Raw genomic sequence first — 21,366 nt, 5'->3', positions numbered from 1 at the left:
TTGCAATTTGTCATGACTAAATTCAATGTGACACAGACACAATATGTTATTTCAGCATTTTGACGCTTCACTAACTGGAATCAGAGTCAAATTTGGTTTCATCCTAGTATATAGCCTTGTCGAAAAGTATTAACATTCATGTACTCGCTGCTATGTTACTTACATGTAAACGTACGAACTATGTGTATAGTAGGCAATATTTGGCTACGATAGGCAAATATTCATCCAATATTTTAATGAATTAATGTGTACTATGAGTTATTGAAAGGTATCTCGAACATTTGAAATTCGTCTAGGCTGTGCCCCTGAATGTGTTTACTTGACAGACTACGGAAACAATATTAAGGTTGCATTAATCGATTAGACCGTTAATCCAGTCTTTGACCAATTACGCAACCTACTGGATGAACCAAGACTACAGATATTACCGGTATCACGCATAGTAAAACTTGAAAGACTTCAATTCCCATACACTACCAGGAGTTGGACGTCATCAGGAAGTACTTTGATAGGAAACATTTTCATCACTTTTTGTTGTTGTCTATGTCAAGTAAAGGTAGGTGTTAGTGAGTTTCTGTAAAATATAAATATGCCAAAACAGTGACATTAATAGTTTGCACATTAACGTTAGTGTTTTCAACGTAGCAGGCTTTCAAACGTAGCGTTCAAAGTCCGTATCAATCATTGATTACAGTAGCTGTTATTTATTTCTAGAGAAGAGTTAAGCTATTTTATATCCGAACCTGCATGAAATATACTGTACCAGTCAAATGTTTGGACACGTACCCATGTACAGTTTATACTGTTTTGTCACTTTTTGTACTTTTTGATAAGATATATATTATATAGCAATATAATCACTATATCAAACTTGTATGTTCATACATCAAATGTACATCAAAACTACTTTTCAAAATAGTGGATCCATGGCGCTCGCTGGGGTGCGTGTCATTGAGCTCGCCGGCCTGGCACCAGTGCCTTTCTGCGGCATGATTCTGGCTGACTTCGGCGCAAAGGTGATCCGCGTGGATCGGACCAAAGTTGCAATGGCAATGGACACACAGGCTCGAGGGAAGCGGTCGGTGGCGATCAACCTGAAGAGCCCAGAGGGTGTCGCAGTATTAAAGAGACTCTGCGTCCAGTCAGATGTTATCCTTGAACCCTTCCGCCAAGGTCAGGTGTTTTATGTTTTACCGAACACGAGTCCTACACACTCTAATTGAAAATATAGCTGGTCCTTGAACATTCTACAAACCGTGTCATTTTACATTAAATTAACATACAATTAAACTAATAAATAAAGAACAAAAATACCTGGAGGTGGTGCAGTCCAGAATATTTAGTGTAATTATGAAGGCAAATAGTCTTGCACAGAAATAGGGACCATGAAAAGGGTTTGTTAAATGTCATAGCCTCATAATGTTATGTCAGAGATGCATCTACAATATAACTACATTGAATATACATAATGTAAATGTAGGTCTGGTCTGTTTTTGTCTGGCCAAACCTCAGGAAATTAAAAAAGTTAATTCTCGTCAATAATCTGAAAAGACTGTCACATGCAAATTTGGACATTAATGTGTCTTTTTCACACTGGCTAACACGGCAAAACTGGTTTGATAAACAATATACACAAAACCATTCAGCTAAATCCAAAGAGGAAGACCATACACACCAACCCATAACCACTTCTCACCTGTTTTTGGACAAATCCCTGTTCCATTCACACTTTTTTGCAACATACTGTGACAACTCTCTTTCATACATTTGTCATGTAGAAAACACTGCAATTCAATAACCAAACTCAAAGCATCAAATTTCTAACACTCTTATTACACAGTTGTCGAGGTGTAAACACTTAAAAAGATAGTCAACAAGCAATCAGGATGTGATGCTGTAATGAATATAGGGCCTCAACTTAACTCTTCTGAGATCAATGACATTTGTGACAATGTATTTCACCATGTTCTTGTGCATGGTTTGAAAGTGGGGGAAACTGGACTCAGAGTACTACCAAACCTGAGCTGTTTCACTGTTGCATCAATTGTTTTGACTTTCCAAATTGAATATAGGTAACTTATTGTATACTTATCTGACTACTAAGCTGACCAGCCTGAACTTGAGAAGTTGTATTCATATTCTGTAGAGCTGTCCTTTCAACATGGAGATTGGCTGAGGATGTATTTTGGATGAAGCTTTATTGAGGAGAGATAGGGTTATTATTGGAAACATTATTACTAAAGCAATGAAAGATTACAGTGGTCTCCATCGTTGTGAAATGGATGAAGTTTGGAACCAGTAAAACATCTCCTAGAGCTAGCCATCTAGCCAGACAAAGTGATGAGGCAAGATGGGCCTTGGTGAGAGAGGTGACAGTACTTAACCAACTCTGAGAGCATGAGGGAAGATATTTTCTGGTCAGTTGAGGCCAAAATTGAAGTATTAGGCCTGAATGCCTAGTGCTACGTCCTACGAAAATGCCTACCATCCCTACATGAAGCATGTTGGTGGAAGCTATGGGGTTGCTTCTCAGCGGCAGGGTTAGGGTTAGTGACTGGGACTCTTCTGTGGGAAGACCTGAAGATCACAGTTCACTAATGCTCCCCATCCAATCTGAAAGAGCTTCAGAAAATCTGCAAGGAGGTATGGGAGATGCAATTCTGGTGGAGGCATACTCAAAAAGATTTGTAGCTGTGATTGCTGCCAATATCACTTCTGTAAAATACAAAATGAAGGGTCTGAATACTTATTTACATACTATAAGAGATTTCAGTTTTTTTATTTTAAATATATATTGGCCGAAGTTTAAAAAAAAATCACTGTCATTATGGGGTATTTGTGTGTAGATCGATTGTAATTTTTTAATCTATTATATTTTCAGTCTTTAACACAGCAAAATATACATAAAGTGAAGGGGTCTAATTATGTTCAGAAGCCACTGTAGCTATCTTAAGACGTATTCTTCTGTTGCTATGGATTATATCTTTGGAATTAGCAATACTTGATTGGTTTACCTAATACATTGGCCATTGAATGTCTGTTTGATCAAAACCACTGCCATTATTTATCAGCTTGCCATTATTTATCAGCTTGCTCAATGGCAGGTTAATAACCTTTCAATTGTATGTTTCTGAAGGTAAAATATGTTAGTATTTTGTATACCATTACAGAGATGGCTCTTCCAATGTATGTTTATATTATCTCACTTCTCAAACTTACCCTACCTGGATAGTCATTCTCAGGACAGATGATTAAAAGTTCAATTTGTTTTATATCCTTGCTTTAATTGGATTCCAATAGGAACTACACATCACGTTGCAATACAGCATTGAGGTTGACTCAGATAACAATTATACAGCAACCAGCTGAGTTTTTGTAGACCAGTGTACTTTACTTTAGTATTTAACACTGGACATCTTCCAAGTAGGCAGTACACATTTGACATACCATAAATGTTTGATTATTCTTGTGACTTTGATAGCCTAGTCTTCCTTGCTAATCATTGTAGCAATGTTATTAAAAAAAAATTCAAGCCTTTTTAATGAATCAAGATTGGTTTAATTAAAAATAATTTAGTCCACTGATTTCCCCCCCATTTAATGTGATATAGAGGCCATTACCAAACCCAGCAATTAAAACCAGAGTGAAAATCAATTGCTCTTATCTGGTCTCCTTCTGTGACCCCAGATCCCTACTAATGGAGTGTCTTTCCTCCATCTGTCTAAAAAGGCAAGTCTTTCTGCTCCGTGGTTATTTTTGTTCTATAAAAGGGTTTATATTGACAAACTGGGCTTACTTCACTCTGTTGAGCTGGTGATTGTGTTGAAAGAAAATCTGCCCCAGAGGTTGCATTCTGGTTTTTCTCTCAGTACAAGGTTTATAGACACACATACATTGATGTTTGGTTCTGGATTAGGTGGGCCTGGCTTATGATGCTTGTTAATTTTGGTCCTCTGTACTTTTATGACTTTCAAGTGTCAAACTAATTTCTTCTCAATTGACTTGCTGTTGTATTTCTCTGGGTTCTGTGTAGGAGTAATGGAGAAGCTGGGCCTTGGTCCTGAGGAGCTACTTAAGGACAACCCTGGTCTGATCTATGCACGCCTCACTGGCTATGGCCAGAGTGGAGCCCTTGCCAAGGCTGCTGGTCATGACATCAATTACCTCGCCATGTCAGGTAGACACATCACTGGAATACAGCTTTACTTTCCATCACTTACATACAGTAGATCTAAACATACTGACTATTCAATAGCTTTTAATAGCGTATTAGTTTGGACCTGAGAGTAGAATGAATTAATGATTACCCAAATCCTTTGGGTGGTTCCACAAGTTTAGTGCCTTTTGCCTAGTGTTTACAGTGGATATAAAAAGTCTACACACCCCTGTTAAAATGCCAGGTTTTTGTGATGTAAAAGAATGAGACAAAGATAAATCATGTCAGAACTATTTCCACTTTTAATGTGACCTATAATGTGAACAATTCAATTGAAAAACTTACTGAAATCTTTGAGGGGAAAAAATGAAAAATAAATATCTTACAATAACCTGGTTGCTAACTCATGTTAAATAGACGTCATTACACACCTGCCATCATTTAAAGTGACTCTGATTAATCACAAATAATGTTCAGCTGTTCTAGTAAGGATTTTCCTGACATTTTCTTAATTGCATCTCAGAGCAAAAGCCATGGTCCACAGAGAGCTTCCAAAGCATCAGAGGGATCTCATTGTTGAAAGATATGAGTCAGCAGAAGGGTACAAAATAATTTTCTAAGCATTAGATATAACATGGACCACAGTGAAGACCGTCATCATCAAGAGTTGAAAATATGGCACAACAGAGACATTACCAAGAACTGCACGTCCTTCCAAGATTGATGAAAAGATAACTGGTCAGGGAGGCTTCCAAGAGGCCTACAGCAACATTAAAGGAACGGCAGGAATTTCTGTCAAGTTCTGGCTGTGTGCTACATGTGACAACAATCTCCCGTATTCTTCATATGAATGGGCTATGGGGTAGGGTAGCAAGACGGAAGCCTTTTCTTTCAAAGAAAAACTTCCAAGCTTGGCTGAAGTTTGCCAAAACAAACATCAAGTCTCCCAAAAGCACATGGGAAAATGTGTTATCGTCTGATGAAACCAAGGTTGAACTTTTTGGCCATAATTCCAAAAGGTATGTTTGGCACAAAAACAACACTGCACATCACCCAAAGAACACCATACCCACAGTGAAGCATGGTGGTGGCAGCATCATACTTTGGGGCTGTTTTTCTTCAGCAGGAACCGGGCCCTTAGTCAGAATTATGAACAGTTCCAAATACCAGGCAATTTTGGGACAAAACCTTCAGGCGTCCATTAGTAAGATGAAGATGAAGAGGAAGTTCACCTTTTAGCATGACAACGACCCAAAGCACATATTCAAATCCACAAAAGCATGGCTTCATCCATCCATCTTCTTCTGCTTATGCGGGGCCGGGTCGCGGGGTCAGCAGTCTAAGCAGAGATGCCCAGACTTCCCTCTCCCTAGACACTTCCTCCAACACTTCCGGGGGGACACCGAGGCGTTCCCAGGCCAGCCGGGAGACATAGTCCCTCCAGCGTGTCCTAGGTCTTCCCTGGGGTCTCCTCCCGGTGGGACGGCCCGGCACACCTTCCCGGGAAGGCGTTCAGGAGGCATCCGGAACAGATGCCCAAGCCACCTCAGCTGACCCCTCTCGATGTGGAGGAGCAGCGGCTCTACTCTGAGCTCCTCCCGGGTGACCGAGCTTTTCACCCTAAGGGATTGCCCAGCCACCATGCGGAGAAAGCTCATTTCGGCCACCTGTATCCGGGATCTTGTCCTTTCGGTCATGACCCAAAGCTCATGACCATAGGTGAGAGTAGGAACGTAGATTGACTGGTAAATCGGTCCACGACAGACTTTCTTCACCACGACAGACCGATACATCGACCGCATTACTGCAGAAGCTGCACCGATCCGTCTGTCAATCTCCCGTTCCATCCTTCCCTCACTCGTGAACAAGACCCCTAGATACTTAAACTCCTCCACTTGAGGCAGGCACTCTCCACCAACCTGAAGTGGGCATGCTGAAGGTCCTGGTTTGAAGGGGCCAACACGACAACATCATCCGCAAAGAGCAGAGACGAAATCGTGTGGTCCCCAAACCTGAAACCCTCCGGCCCCTGGCTGTCCATAAAAATTACGAACAGAACCGGTGACAAATGGCAGCCCTGCCGGAGTCCAACATGCACTGGGAACAAGTCTGACTTACTGCCGGCAATGCGGACCAAGCTCCTGCTTCGGTCGTACAGGGACCAGACAGCCCTTAGCAAAGGACCCAGGACCCCATATTCCCGAAGCACCCTCAACAGGATGCCGCAAGGGACACAGTCGAATGCCTTCTCCAAATCCACAAAACACATGTGGATTGGTTGGGCAAACTCCCATGAACCCCCCAGCACCCCGTAGAGGGTATAGAGCTGGTCCAGTGTTCCACGGCCCGGACAAAAACCACACTGTTCCTCCTGAATCCGAGGTTCTGCTATCGGCCATATTCTCCTCTCCAGTACCCTGGCATAGACTTCCCCCTGTAGTTGGAACACACCCTGCGGTCCCCTTCTTAAAAAGAGGGACCACCACCCCGGTCTGCCATCCCAGAGGCACTGTCCCCGACCGCCATGCGATGTTGCACAGGCGTGTCAACCAAGACAGCCCCACAACATCCAGAGACTTGAGGTACTCAGGGCGGATGTCATCCACCCCCGGTGCCTTGCCACCGAGGAGTTTCTTGACTACCTCTGTGACTTCAGGCCGGGTGATGGACGAGTCCACCTCTGAGCTCTCATCCTCTGCTTCCTCAATGGAAGACGTGACAGCGGGATTGAGGAGATCCTCAAAGTACTCCTTTCACCGCCCGACGACATCCCCAGTTGAGGTCAACCGCTGCCCACGTCTACTGTAAACAGCGTTGGTAGGGCACTGTTTCCCTCTCCTGAGGCGCCGGACGGTTTGCCAGAATCTCTTCGAGGACAGCCGATAGTCCTTCTCCATGGCCTCACCGAACTCCTCCCACAACCACAACCACCCGGGCTGCAGTCCACTTGGCCTGCCGTTTGGCCTGCCGGTACCCATCAGCTGCCTCAGGAGTCCCACAAGCCAACCAGGCCTGATAGGACTCCTTCTTCAGCTTGACGGCATCCCTTACTTCCGGTGTTCACCACCGGGTTCGGGGATTGCCGCCTCGACAGGCACCGGAGACCTTACAGCCACAGCTCCGAGCGGCCGCTTCGACAATGGCGGTGGAGAACATGGTCCACTCGGACTCAATATCTCCAGCCTCCCTGGGATCCAGTCGAAGCTATGCCGGAGGTTAAAGATCTCTCTGACAGGAGACTCGGCCAGACGTTCCCAGCAAACCCTTACAGTACGTCTGTCGTGTCTGTCCAGCTTCCTCCCCCGCCATCGGATCCAACTCACCGCCAGGTGGTGATCAGTTGACAGCTCCGCCCCTCTCTTCACCCGTGTGTCCAAGACATACGGCCGCAGGTCAGATGAAACGACAACAAAGTCGATCATCGACCTACGGCCTAGGGTGCCCTGGTGCCACGTGCACTAATGGACACCCTTATGCTTGAACATGGTGTTCGTTATGGACAAACTGTGACTAGCACAGAAGTCCAAAAACTGAACACAGCTCGGGTTCAAATCAGGGGGGCCGTTCCTCCCAATCACGCCCCTCCAGGTGTCACTGTCGTTGCCCACGTGGGCGTTGAAGTCCCCCAGTAGAACGATGGAGTCCCCAGTCAGAGCACTTTCCAGCACCCCTCCCAGAGACTCCAAGAAGGTCGGGTACTCTGCACTGCCGTTCGGCCCGTAGGCACAAACAACAGTGAGAGACCTATCCCCGACCCGTAGGCGCAGGGAAACAACCCTCTCGTTCACCGGGGTAAACTCCAATACATGGCGGTAGAGCTGGGGAGCTATAAGCAAACCCACACCAGCCCGCCGTCTCTCACCATGAGCAACTCCAGAGTGGTGAAGAGTCCATCCTCTCTCAAGGAGTGTGGTTCCAGAGCCCAAGCCGTGTGTGGAGGTGATCCCGACTATCTCTAGTCGGAACCTCTCAACCTCAAGCACGATCTCAGGCTCCTTCCCCGCCAGCGAGGTGACGTTCCACGTCCCTAGAACTAGTTTCCGTGTCCAGGGATCGGGTTGTCGAGGCCCTCGCCTTCGACTACCGCCCGATTCTGTACGCACTGACCCCTTATGGTCCCTCCTGCAGGTGGTGAGCCCACGGGAAGGCGGCCCCATGTCGCTCCTTCGGGCTGAGCCCGGCCGGACCCCGTGGGGAAAGGCCCGGCCACCAGGCGCTCGCATACGAGCCCCAACCCCGGGCCTGGCTTCCGGGTGGGGCCCCGGCTGCGCCATACCGGGCGACGTCACGGTCCTCAAAATGTTTTCCGTCATTAAAGGGTTTTGAACCATGGCTTCACCAGAAGAATATTAACGTTTAGGGAATGGCCCAGCCAGAGCCCAGACCTGAATCCAATTTAACATATGTGGGGTGATCTGAAGAGGGCTGTGCACAGGAGATGTCCTCGCAATCTGACAGATTTGGAGCGCTTTTGCAAAGAAGAGTGGGCAAATATTTTCATGTCAAGATGTGCCATGCTAATAGATTCCTACCCAAAAGGTGCTTCAACAAAGTATTAGTTTAAGGGTGTGCACACTTATGCAACCAGGTTATTGTGAATTTTTTATTTATTTTTTTCCCCCTCAAAGATTTCAGTTTTTCAATTGAATTGTTCACATTATAGGTCACATTAAAGGTGGAAAAAGTTCTGACATGATTTATCTGTCTAATTTTTCTACATCTTAAGAACCTGGCATTTTAGGGGTGTGTAGAATCTTTATATGCACTCTATGTTTGAAAAGAAATCGCATAGTACTTTAAAATATTATATACCTTTTGGAAAATGTAATTAATATAAAAAAGAAATACTTATCTGAATACCCAGTTATTTTTTGGAAACGCTCATTAAACCTACATTGTGGATGTGTTGAGTTTTTGACTGTGTGCCAATGACAGCATCCTTGTTCTTAATCCCCATGTTCTGAGTTCTATTGACCTCTTAACCGCATCTGTACAAGTAAACATTCCAACTTGTCTCAACTTTAATTTATCAGTGTGAGAAAACATTCTCCTGTCTAAAAGCTTTTTATGGTTGATTCAAATCTATAACATTAACCGTGTTACTTTTATTAGCACTTTAATACTGCAGTAATTCTTCTTAATTTAACCTCTTAATGGGAAGCAGGTTTTAAATTAAGTTGAGCGAGCAATTCAAGACCATGTTTATAGGAAATATATTTTTTTTTCCACCAAATTACACTATGTCAATGGAATGACCTATCGAACTCAAGCTTATTTAAATATCTTGTTATTAATTATGTATCGTATTTCAAATGTTGTCAGGTATGTAACTCATGTAAATCATGCACTTCACATTGCCATGATTCTAGAATGGCTTATTATGTAAGGTCTTGTGACTAGGTTTGTTTCAGATAATTGACAACAGCAGTTTGATTCTATCTATAGTACTGTTCTGGGCCAACAGAAAATCATCATACCCTTTGAAATTGTCACTTTTTTGTCTTACAGCCTGAAATCAAAACCCATTAAACATGTATATTTTTTGTTACAGCTGTATTTACACACTCTGCCTTACAACATTCAATTAACGTTAAAAGGCATCAGTTCTGAAATGGGGGAAAAAATGAACTACAGTAACAGAGTTGGAAAAATTATCAGTCCCATGATTTAATTCTTCGTAGAGCCACCTTTTGCTTTAATTTCAGTCTGTTTGGATATCTCTCTATTAGCTTTGCGCACTTAGGTTGTGCAAAGCTAATAATATTTGCCCATTCTTACTAGCAGTTCAGTCAAATCTCGTTTTGAGCGGCAATTGACTGCTGTCTTCAAGTCCATCCACAGATTTTCAATGGGATTTAGTTCAAGGCTCTGACTTGGCCACTCAAGGACATTCGCTTTCCTATCCTTAAGCCACTGCGTAATTTTTTGGACAGTGTGTTTAGGGTGGTTGTCGTGGTGGATGGTGAACGACCTGCCCATCTTCAGCTGTCTAGCAGGGCGCCGTAGGTTTTCCTAAAGAATTTGGGTGTACTTGGCAGCATCCATTTCCCCTTCAATCTTGACCAATTGCCTAGTCCCCACTGAAGAGAACCCCCCCCCCCCCACAACATAATGTTGCCACCATGGTTCACAATAGGTATGGTGTGTTATGGGTGGTGTGCTGTGTTTGGATTTCGCCAAAAAACACTTGCAGATCAGTCCATAAAGTGAAATCTTTGTCTCATCTGACCATAAAACTTTTTGCCAACTGGCATTTTTTTTGCAAAGTGCAAACGAGACTGTGTGGCCCTTTTTCAGAAGAAGCTTCTTTCTTTCCACCCTGCCATACAGGCCAGGTTTGTGTAAAGCTTTTGAGATTTTTGTCACATGCACAGACCAACCAATCTCAGCCATAAGGACTTGTAAGTCCTTCAAAGTTTCCATTGGCATCTTGGTAGCCCTGATCAATATCCTCCTGGCTCGGCCATCCAGTTTGGAGGGGTGGCCCGATCTAGGCAAGGTGTTGGCGATGCCATATGCTTTCCACTTCTTAATAATGCTCTGAACAGTACTCAGAGGCATAGTTAAAGCCTTTGAAATCTTTTTCTATCCTTCTCCTAACTTGTGCCTTTCCACACCTTTGTCCCAGAGCCTTTTTTTTACCTTTCCAACCATTGGTGTGTTCTTTTTGTTGCCATGCACTACTGGTAATGGAATCATGGAACTGCTGGTTTTCTTATGAAGTAATCAAAACCACTACAGTTGGTGGGGGGCTATTAGCATGGTGTGTGATCTGGGAAGTGACTGCTTGTACCTGAGAAAGTTTATAATGGTTAATCTAAGGGGCTGATCACTTATCCAAACCAGGTTTTTAATTAATACCATTTTAATAATTGTTGAGAATTTTTTAAAATGTTCTTTTCACTTTGATGTTGAGGGTAATACTGTGTAAATACAGCTGGGAAAAGTTAGATTTTATTGATTTTATTTTCCAGGGTGTAATGTGACAAAAGGTAAGTATTTTGACAGGGAATGATGAGTTCCTATAGGCACTGTACAGTATGTGCCATGGTCCATTCAGATGCTGCCTCTCCCTCCATTTCTCCCTCTGTCACTCCATGTATTCCTCTCTTCCTGTGTCAGGGCTCTTGTCGATGCTAGGTCGGAGCAATGAGAAGCCCTATGCTCCGCTGAACCTGGTGGCAGACTTTGCGGGTGGAGGACTTATGTGTGCCTTCGGTGTGGTCCTGGCTCTGCTGGAGAGGGCCAAGTCAGGGAGAGGTCAGGTCATTGACACCAGCATGGTGAGTTCCAGGTCACGTCAATCCCGTTAAGGTCTGAGCAGGTCACAACACTCTGGCAAGGGCCACCCCCACATGCCATTCTCTGTGTGTTGCCAGTGATCAACAACGCCTACAGTACTGTTTTCTTTCTTCCTCCATGCCCTCTAAAGACAACAGTGATGTTAGCTCCTATCTAGCTCCTGCACTGGGTGTCGCACGATGATTGACACACTGGTCTGTCATTTTTATCATAGGTACACTTCAATGGTGAGAATCCAGAAAATAACATTGTATCATTTTATACATAAGTATTTGATCACCTACCAACCAGTAAGAAATCCGGCTCTCACAGACCTGTTCGTTTTTTCTTTAAGAAGCCCTCCTGTTCTCCACTCATTACCTGTATTAACTGCACCTGTTTGAACTTGTTACCTGTATTAAAGACACCTGTCCACACACTCAATCAAACAGACTCAAACCTTTTCACAATGGCCAAGACCAGAGAGCTGTGTAAGGACATCAGGGATAGAATTGTAGACCTGCACTAGGCTGGGATGTGCTACAGGACAATAGGTAAGCAGCTTGGTGAGAAGGCAACAACTGTTGGCGCAATTATTAGAAAATGGAAGAAGTTCAAGATGACGGTCAATCTCCCTCGGTCTGGGGCTCCATGCAAGATCTCACCTTGTGGGGCATCAATGATCATGAGGAAGGTGAGGGATCAGCCCAGAACTACATGGCAGGACCTGGTCAATGACCTGAAGAGAGCTGGGACCACAGTCTCAAAGAAAACCATTAGTAACACACTGCGCCGTCATGGATTAAAATCCTGCAGCACACGCAAGATCCCCCTGCTCAAGCCAGCGCATGTCCAGGCCCGTCTGAAGTTTGACAATGACCTTCTGGATGATCCAGAGGATGAATGGGAGAAGGTCATGTGGTCTGATGAGACAAAAATAGAGCTGTGTGTGTGGAGGAAGAAGAAGGATGAGTACAACCCCAAGAACACCATCCCAACCATGAAGCATGGAGGTGGAAACATAATTCTTTGGGGTTGCTTTTCTGCAAAGGGGACAGGACGACTGCACCGTATTGAGGAGAGGATGGATGGGGCCATGTCACTCACAGTTGAAGTGTACCTATGATAAAAATTGCATAACATTCTACATGCTTTGTAAGTGGGAAAACCTGTGAAATCGGCAGTGTATCAAATACTTGTTCTCCCCACTGTATATTTAACCCGTAGAATGCTAGTGGATATCATTTATAATAAACCTGTAGAATACTATAGGATATCATTAATATTTAACCTGTAGAATGTTATACGGTATCATTTATATTAAACCTGTACATTGCCATAAGGTGTAATTTATATTAAACCTATGGAATGCAATATTATGTAATTTATATTAAACCAATAACATTACATATCTTGAACACAACGCTAACATTGATCAAGGGCCCTCAATAATTCTAGGAACTTCACTAACTCAACTTCAAAAATAAACTGCTAGATCTATAAGAAGTATTGAATCTGTGATCCTATGAAGCACTCACGTGTACGTTAGCATGCTCATTTGAAATACATTTGAAGTCCAGACAAACAAGGTGGTATGTTGGGTACACTCAGATCATCCCGCTGGCTGTTTTGCTCAAGACTTCTATTTTTCATTTTCTTCCAGGGATTACATTTCCATTTTACAAATTTATCAGACTTTCATTCCACAAAAAACATTTTACAGTTAGTACATTCATGTTAGAAAGCTAGATGGGAAAACCACACGACTCACTGCTAATAAATACGCCACTTTTTGTTTACTGGCCCTATCCTCTTGACTATTATCTGCCACCTTTGTGATGCAAGGACCACAACGAGCTCTGACTGGACTGAATGGGTTCCTTCCTGTACCCAGAGGTGGATGAAGTGCTAAGTAAAAGTACTCGGCTGTATTCACCAGTTGTGGGAAGTTCCTAAGTTAGAGCAAAATGACCAGAGAAACAGAGTTCATAACAAACCAGTGACATTAAGTGGACATTTACACTCTTCCTTTTTATTTAATTGATCACTGGTTAGTTTTGAACTCCCTTTACCTGGTTAATTAGATTGTAATTAGATACTTCCCTAAAGTGGTGAACACAGCTTGTACTTTGTACTTTTCTCACCTCTGCCTGTACCTTCCTATGGGGTTGGGACAGCCATGAGAACAGATGTGACAGAGCTAAGGGCTTGAGTAGGGCGTAGGGTTTGAGCGCTGTCTATAGTTAGTTAGGGTGTCAGCCAGACATGTATGTCGCTATCTGGAGACAGACTCACATCATCTCCATGCCATCTGGTACGAGCGGCCAGAGGAGAGGGAGTCACCTCGGTCTGTGTGAAAGCCTCCGTGACAGAGGAGCGTGGTCTCGGTTGAGTGGAGGCGGTTTGTGAGGAGAAGGCAGCAAACGGTTTCTTGTGGTTAGAAGTTTGACATTTGGTGCTGTAGAAAGTACACAGAGAGACGGTGGTTAGGGTGGAGTAGAAGGATTACCTTTTCAGAGACACTGATTTTAATGTTATTCTGTGTATTGAAGGTGTCTCAGTACACACCATCAAGAAATATCACAGTTTTGGTGCAGGAGGAATCTAAATATTGGACAATTTAAAAATGTCTTATGCAAACCCATGTGTTGTCAGCATCTGTAATCATCCAGGGTATAGATTTATATCTTGACAGTAAGTACATCTGCTTATAACTGCCTCAGCAAGGGGCCATGACAATTATGTTGTTATTGTTGGTAAGGCAATTAGCCCTGACATTTTGTTAAATGGTAATCATTGCTAAATATTTCCTTTACCTTGCGGCACTGGCAATCAAAACCAGACAAACATGAACACAGCTGTGATCATTAGCTTCTGCAGTGCAATGATGTCATCTTAATGCAGACATAAAACGTGATCTTTCTTGACAAATTCAACTGAGATGTTGTGAGTTGGTCTGGAATTGGCTCTTATTTTATCAGTACTTATTTGATCAGTTGCACTCATTATTAATCTAAGGGAATAGGATGTTCAGGATATATTGACATTAAATAAGCTATATAGTAAAGAGGTGGGTTCTCGGGCCCTTAAAACCAGGGATCATGTGCGTAATCTTGGTATTCTGTTAGACTCAGACCTCACATTTAAGTCATATCAAAGCAGTCACCAAAACAGCATTCTATCATCTGAAAAATATAGCCAGAATCAAAGGCTTTGTTTCCCAAAAAGGCCAAGAGAAGCTCATCCATGCTTTTATTTCTAGTAGGGTTGACTACTGTAATGGCCTATTAACTGGACTCCCCAAAAAGACTGTAAAACAACTGCAGCTCATTCAGAATGCTGCTGCCAGAATGTTAACCAGGACCAAGAGAACAGAGCACATCACTCCGGTTCTTAAATCTTTGCATTGGCTTCCAGTCAGTTACAGAATGGATTTCAAAGTGGTGCTTTTAGTTTATTAATCTCTGAATGGTTTAGAATCCAAATACATTTCTGATATGTTTGAAGAATATTAACCGAGCAGAACTCTTAGATCCATGAACACAGGTCAGTTAGTAGAGCCCAGAGTCATGGAGAAGCTGCGTTTAGCACTTATGCTGTACATAATAAATAAACTAATGAATAAACTGCCATAAAATCTTTGACGTGCCCCAAACATATACATTTTTAAATCCAGGTTAAACACACTTCTCTTTTCATCTGCCTATGACTGAGCACTTAAACCTAACTACACTGTTTAGCCTTATAGCTTCCCATGTTTTTATCCAATTTTTATTGTATTTCTTAATTATTTTGATGTATTCATTTGTTTTGATGTTTTCATTTGACTATTTGTTTTTATGTTTTTGTTTTCATATATTTCTCTTTGTAAAGCACATTGAATTGCTTCGATGTATGAATTGTGCTATATAAATAAGCTTGCTTGCTTGCTTGCTTGCTTGCTTGCTATATCTAAATTTGTGCTAATGGTCTTTTGCTATAAATTCTTAACATGGTCTTAGATTTATTTTAACAAAACATTGGTGAGTTTTGTGTAATTCCTGTTTGGTCCCAGGGAAACCTGATGGATGTTTACTGGTCATTGTCATGTTTTTTGTTTTTATTGGTAGGACATTGGTTCAAGGTCATAGCTGGTTTTTGATGGTTGCTTAGTTACATTTTGTGATGGGGGTTATCTTAACAACTTGTTTTGCAGAATCATGGAAAGGTTGCTGAATGCACTTCCCCTGTATGTGGGGTGTAGACACAGAGACAATTTTAAAAAATCCACTTGGTGACGCTTGTATATCATTTTACTGTATCACGTTGATTAGACGGCCATGTGCAGATAATTTTAGGATTATCTTGGCAGTCAAGCTTGTATTTATGATTATCATTGATTACTCACAGTTACAAGAATGTTACACTCCAGGTAGCCTGAGCAAGCGGCTTTATCTTGTGGAGATAGTGATTCTTAGAATTCTACTCACCTTAGATTCCAACAGCTTCTAGATCTACTATAGCTGTACCAGTTAACCCTTCTAATTTCAAACTTCCCCTAGCTATGGAATGTGAAAAAAACAGCAGATAATCAAATGATAATACTGCATTGTTTTTGCTGTAATGTCAATACTATGAAATGGTGTTGGTGGATCCCTAGATTCTATTCACTGGATAGATTCTTGTGTTGGTGGATCCCTGGATGCTATGCTCCTGATAGATCCTGGTGTTGGTGGATGATCGAGTGTGAAGAATCTTCCAGTAGCGATGAAGATGTATTGAAAAGCCCCATACTGGCCCATCACACCCATGGGGATAATAAAGGTTGATCTGGCAACAACCATAATTATGTTTTAAAAAATAAATACTTAATCTGTTGACTGACAGCAACTGATTGGCATCAGTCTTTATTGGTAAAGAGTTTCCAAGAGGCTGCAATCAAATGTTTTTAGAGGAATGTATTGCTTAATGTATGCCTTCTACCCTACCCCTCACTCTGATTCAAGGTAGAAGGAGCTGCGTATGTTGGCTCATTCATGTGGAAATCTCGTAAAATTGGCATGTGGGACCACTCCCGCGGGGAGAACCTGCTGGACAGTGGAGCGCCGTTCTATGACACATACCAGACCTCTGATGGAAAATACATGGCCGTTGGAGCTATTGAACCACAGTTCTACACTCAACTCATCCATGGTCAGTTCTGCTCAAATTCACTTTGAACCACAGTTCTACACTCAACTCGTCCATGGTCAGTTCTGCTCAAATTCACTTTGAACCACAGTTCTACACTCAACTCGTCCATGGTCAGTTCTGCTCAAATTCACTTTGAACCACAGATCTACACTCAACTCATCCATGGTCAGTTCTGCTCAAATTCACTTTGAACCACAGTTCTACACTCAACTCATCCATGGTCAGTTCTGCTCAAATTCACTTTGAACCACAGTTCTACTCTCAACTCATCCATGGTCAGTTCTGCTCAAATTCACTTTGAACCACAGTTCTACACTCAACTCACCCATGGTCAGTACTGCTCAAATTCACTTTCAATTAATGTACTGTTTTCCTCCCTCTATTGTCTCTCTCTCCTACTTGTCATTCTTTCTTTCCCCTGCTCCTTCACCACTTCTTCGAAATGGCAGTCTGGTCAGCATGTCTCTGCAGATTACCCTTCCTCCACATCTCTAGCAGGCTCTGCTCTAAGTCTGTCATGTATACTGCGCATTACACAGTTGTACAAAAACATGATCCTGTCATACACATCAAGGTAGCGCAAACAACACCCCGCTATTATTTTCATGTGTGCTCAGCTTGCCTAAACTTCCTGTTGTGAAGGCCACCTCCCATCTGATTCCTCCTGACAGTGATGTCTATGAGCCCGTTCCTCATTGTGGATAAATACTACATTACCACTGCTTTGCGGTTCCTCCTTATAAACCCTGAACTGTAATCTAATTCTAAAACTGCAGATTAAATATGGACCTTTTATTTTATTTTCATTTTATTCACATTGCACATGTCAACATGTAAACACCATGGGTGCTTTTTCATTCTTAGGAAAAAACGTGTAGAGTGAGTTGTTGATTTAGTTTAAATGTTGTTTGTGTTCTATATATAGTATCTCACTATTGGAATATTGCTTTTTCTAGGCCTGGGATTGGATGCTGCCAAACTTCCTCCGCAGATGAGCTCCTCTGATTGGCCACAGCTGAGGCAGATTTTTACCAAGCAGTTTGCCACTAAGACCCAGGAGGATTGGGCTCGCATCTTTGACGGAACGGATGCCTGTGTGACTCCCGTTCTCTCTATGGACGAGGTGATCTCCCACCCCCATAATCTGGAGAGGGCCTCCTTCCACAGGGACGCCCAGGGGGATGTGACCCCAAGCCCCGCACCTATCCTGTCCCGAACCCCTGGTAAACCTTGCCTGGCCCGGGACCCCATGATAGGGGAACACACACGTCCCGTTCTAGAGGAATTTGGCTTTAAACCAGCAGAGGTAGACCAGTTGTTGTCAGCTGGTGTTATTGAGTGTAACGCTGCCAAAGCACGGTTATAACTTGGCATAACACCTACGGCTTTTGTTTCCAGGATAATTTGTCACTCTTATTTTGTCTTCTAAACTGATTATTTGTTTGCAAGGTAGGACTTTTCATTTTATGTGAACAGAGTGCACTTCTAAGAATTACACAACCGTGATACATGGTGTGCCATGAGTAACTGTTGTGGGAGCTACTCAAGCATTAAGTAATTGAAGCACAAAGTAAGCAAATGAATCATTAAGTAAACGAATCACACCTAAAATGCAATTCATTAATTAGTATTATTGGAATTACATTTCAATCACAGGTATGTATGCTAGTGGGATTCATCTAACAGGCCATACAGTTGTGCCAGTTGTACCATTTGTAAAGAAAACATGAGTGAGAAGGCAAAACACGTTTTTTATTTTTACTTATGGGACTTACATTCAACTGTAGGTCATAATAGAATGGCACAATCATAAAACATAACAAAAAAATGAACTGACCCCTGTTCAAAAGTCTGCCTGTCTTTAGTTCTTAATACGGTGTATTGCCCCCTTTAGCATCAATGACAGTGTGCAGTCTTTTGCAAATTGTCTGCCAGTATTTTTGGATAACATGCTGCTTTCATCTTGCCATCAATTTTCACAAAAGTTCCCATGCCTTTAGAGCTCACACACCCCCAAAACATCAGTGAGCCACCACCATGCTTCACAGTGGGGATGGTATTCTGTTCACTATAGTCCTTGTTGACCCCTCTCCCTGGTTGTGACCATAAAGCTCTAATTTGGTGTTGTCACTCCAAATTACAGTGTGCCAGAAGCTGTGAGGCGTGTCAAGGTGTTGTCGGGGATATTGTAACAGGGCTTTTTGTGGCATTGACGCAGTAAAGGCTTCTTTCTGGCTACTAATTTCTGTTCAAGTATCGTCGTCTTGTGCTCCTGGAAACAACCACAACATCTTTTTCCAGAGGAGCCTGTATTTCGCCTGAGGTTACAGTTCTTTTCTGCTCCCAATGGCTTAGTATCTAGCCTGCTCAGTGCATCCATGTGAGAGCTAACAAACCCATTGACTATTTGTACACAGACACTAATTGCAATTTAAAAAGCCACAAGTTTGGGAATTTCACCTTTAATTGCCATTTTCACCTGTGTGTGTCACCTTGTGTGTCTGTAACAAGGCCAAACATTCAAGGGTATGTAAACTTTTGATCAGGACCATTTGGGTGATTTGTTACCATTATGATTTAAAAAGGAGCCAAACAACTATGTGATAATTAAAGACTTCATATGATCACTATCCCTAAATAATTTTTTGCATGATCAGTCATATTTTCAAAATCAATGCCATAATTTCACAATATATATTTTTAATTGCCAAACATCCTCCTGCAAGCTCTGATGACTTTGTAAAGGTTTGGACTGTTAGCATTTATTTAATTTTAATGTATGTAATTATGTAAATAGCTAAATAACAATGAAAATGTGAGTCATTACCAGTCGACAGGAGAGCAGAAAGAGGGGGAAAGAATGATGACCATTGACTGCAAGACCTTTGATTGCAAAATACTTTCATATGAGTCATTAGCTATGTCCATGGTGATTGTACATTAATGTGTCAAAAGGTGCCTCTTTGAATAGTATTTTTAAATTGAGTGAAAAATAAGGGTAAGGTATTGACTGAAATGCTCCAGAAGTGAATCAGCACCCTGTTAATAATATATTTTCACAATTATAATTAAAATATTTTAATTCAGTTTGAATGTTTATTTTGTTGCCCCACTGTTAGAGCAATAAATGCTTGTTGTTCCAAAAAAAAAAAACTTTGTAAGAATCATTTACTGTAAGTATCATCCTAAGCTACAGTATAACTATAACACTTATGTTAGGAATGAAAGTATAACTCCAAGCTATAACTATATAAGTTATGTTAGGAATAAAGTTATCACCCCAAACTGTAACTAGAGCTTATATCAGACAGACTTGTTGTATACTAAGGACTTCATTAATTAGTTATACTGCAATGGACCGGACCTTGTTTACATTTCACCTCTTTTAATTATACTTCTTAGAGATGATTTAGGCCAGTTCACATCTCCGATCTAATCTAATTCCTCTGATATTTAATGTTGACCATTGGAATTAAGACGTCGTATTATTCACATTATACATTAACATGCTAAAGACTTTCTTTTCTCCGTAAAGAAAACAAGTCTACCTTCATCCATAAATGTAATTACTGTGAAGATGTTTCATTTTTTTTTACATCACAGGTCCAAATGTAACTGTTTCAGGTGAGTAACATTATTTGATGAATATGATGGATCACATTTAATTATTTGATGAATATGATGGATCACATTTAAAGAAATCTGTTCAACTATTATGTCTTCATGTAGGAGTCCATATGTAGCACTTGTCATTGGTTGTCTTAATTATGGAACACTGCCATGTGAGTGACCCTTTGACTTGAAGTCTAGTGGGAATGTGGCCTTTTAATCTGTTTGATTGTAAGCATCTGACTGCCGTCGCCGGCCGAGCTCGTCTAACGACCCCCCAAGCGTTGTCTGATGGGGCGGTGTGGGCGAGCGGATCCCGTCTAATGACTCCCCTAGGTCCCCCTGACGGGGGCGCTGAGGCGGGCTGAGCTCCCATGACGAACTCTGGGAACTGCCTGAACGTCTCACATGATTGTGCCAGGGTGAGATAGCTAGTGTCTCATGATGAATACGAACAGCATATTAGAGTCCGATTTTTTTTGAATAAATACATTCTGGAAATGAACCGAACTGTAAAGGGCGGTGGTAAATGCATGTGTTTGTCATAGTTTGGAAGGCATATTTTAAAAGAGGTGTGTGCTGCAAAAGGGTTGTTTGACCATCCTCTACACTTCTCTATCAAAGATTTATGATTTCTTTTCAGGGATCACATGCTACATCACTTGACCCACCTAATGTGGCTACAAGCAGAACAACCGCAGAGCACAAAAGAGCTCTTGTGAGTGAACCACATACAGACAGAGACACTATGAACATGCAATGTGCTTTAGCTGAGTTGTAAGGCAATCTTGTCACTCCCTTGTCTTTTTTTATTTTGTATTTTCCTTAAACTTTTTTTAACCAGGTTATCCGCATTGAGAATGTATATCTCTTTTCCAATTGCGACCTGGCCAAGAATATCAGCACACTGAAGATACTGTAGATACAGTCACAACATAAATCATAGATTACCACTCTTCCTAGTTACACTGCACATGAAAAGGTACCGTGTAGATAAAGGTTCAAAACATTTACAGCACCCCATTTCAATATCTATCATAGATTTGATTTTGGACTTAAAATCAGTTAGAGTCACTAGATAATTTTTAAATCTTTTGTATCTCCTTCCAGGGGGAAGGTGCACAGCACTGGAACGCTTCTTTCCCTAC

At 42.1% G+C, this 21,366-nt stretch overlaps 1 protein-coding gene across 1 annotated transcript; it reads left to right on the top strand.

Annotated features, from left to right (window-relative positions):
• Nucleotides 1-476: 476 nt before the first annotated feature.
• amacr (alpha-methylacyl-CoA racemase) lies at nucleotides 477-18,389 on the top strand. The gene is made up of 6 exons (XM_010877273.4): nucleotides 477-556; nucleotides 920-1,173; nucleotides 4,034-4,177; nucleotides 11,279-11,439; nucleotides 16,423-16,609; nucleotides 17,566-18,389. Exons 2-6 carry the CDS (start codon nucleotides 927-929, stop codon nucleotides 17,973-17,975), a joined length of 1,149 nt encoding a protein of 382 aa, XP_010875575.1. The 5' UTR covers nucleotides 477-556; nucleotides 920-926; the 3' UTR covers nucleotides 17,976-18,389.
• Nucleotides 18,390-21,366: the final 2,977 nt, after the last annotated feature.

The sequence above is a fragment of the Esox lucius genome, chromosome 14, assembly GCF_011004845.1.
Source record: "Esox lucius isolate fEsoLuc1 chromosome 14, fEsoLuc1.pri, whole genome shotgun sequence".
NCBI classification, from domain to species: Eukaryota; Metazoa; Chordata; class Actinopteri; order Esociformes; family Esocidae; genus Esox; species Esox lucius.
This window is presented reverse-complemented; position numbering and strand designations above follow the sequence as displayed.

Coding starts and splice junctions, on each gene's coding strand:
- amacr (XM_010877273.4), top strand. CDS start 927: ATGGCGCTCGCTGGGGTGCGTGTCATTGAGCTCGCCGGCCTGGCACCA. Junction 1,174..4,033: donor CCTTGAACCCTTCCGCCAAG/GTCAGGTGTTTT, acceptor GGTTCTGTGTAG/GAGTAATGGAGAAGCTGGGC. Junction 11,440..16,422: donor AGGTCATTGACACCAGCATG/GTGAGTTCCAGG, acceptor CTCTGATTCAAG/GTAGAAGGAGCTGCGTATGT.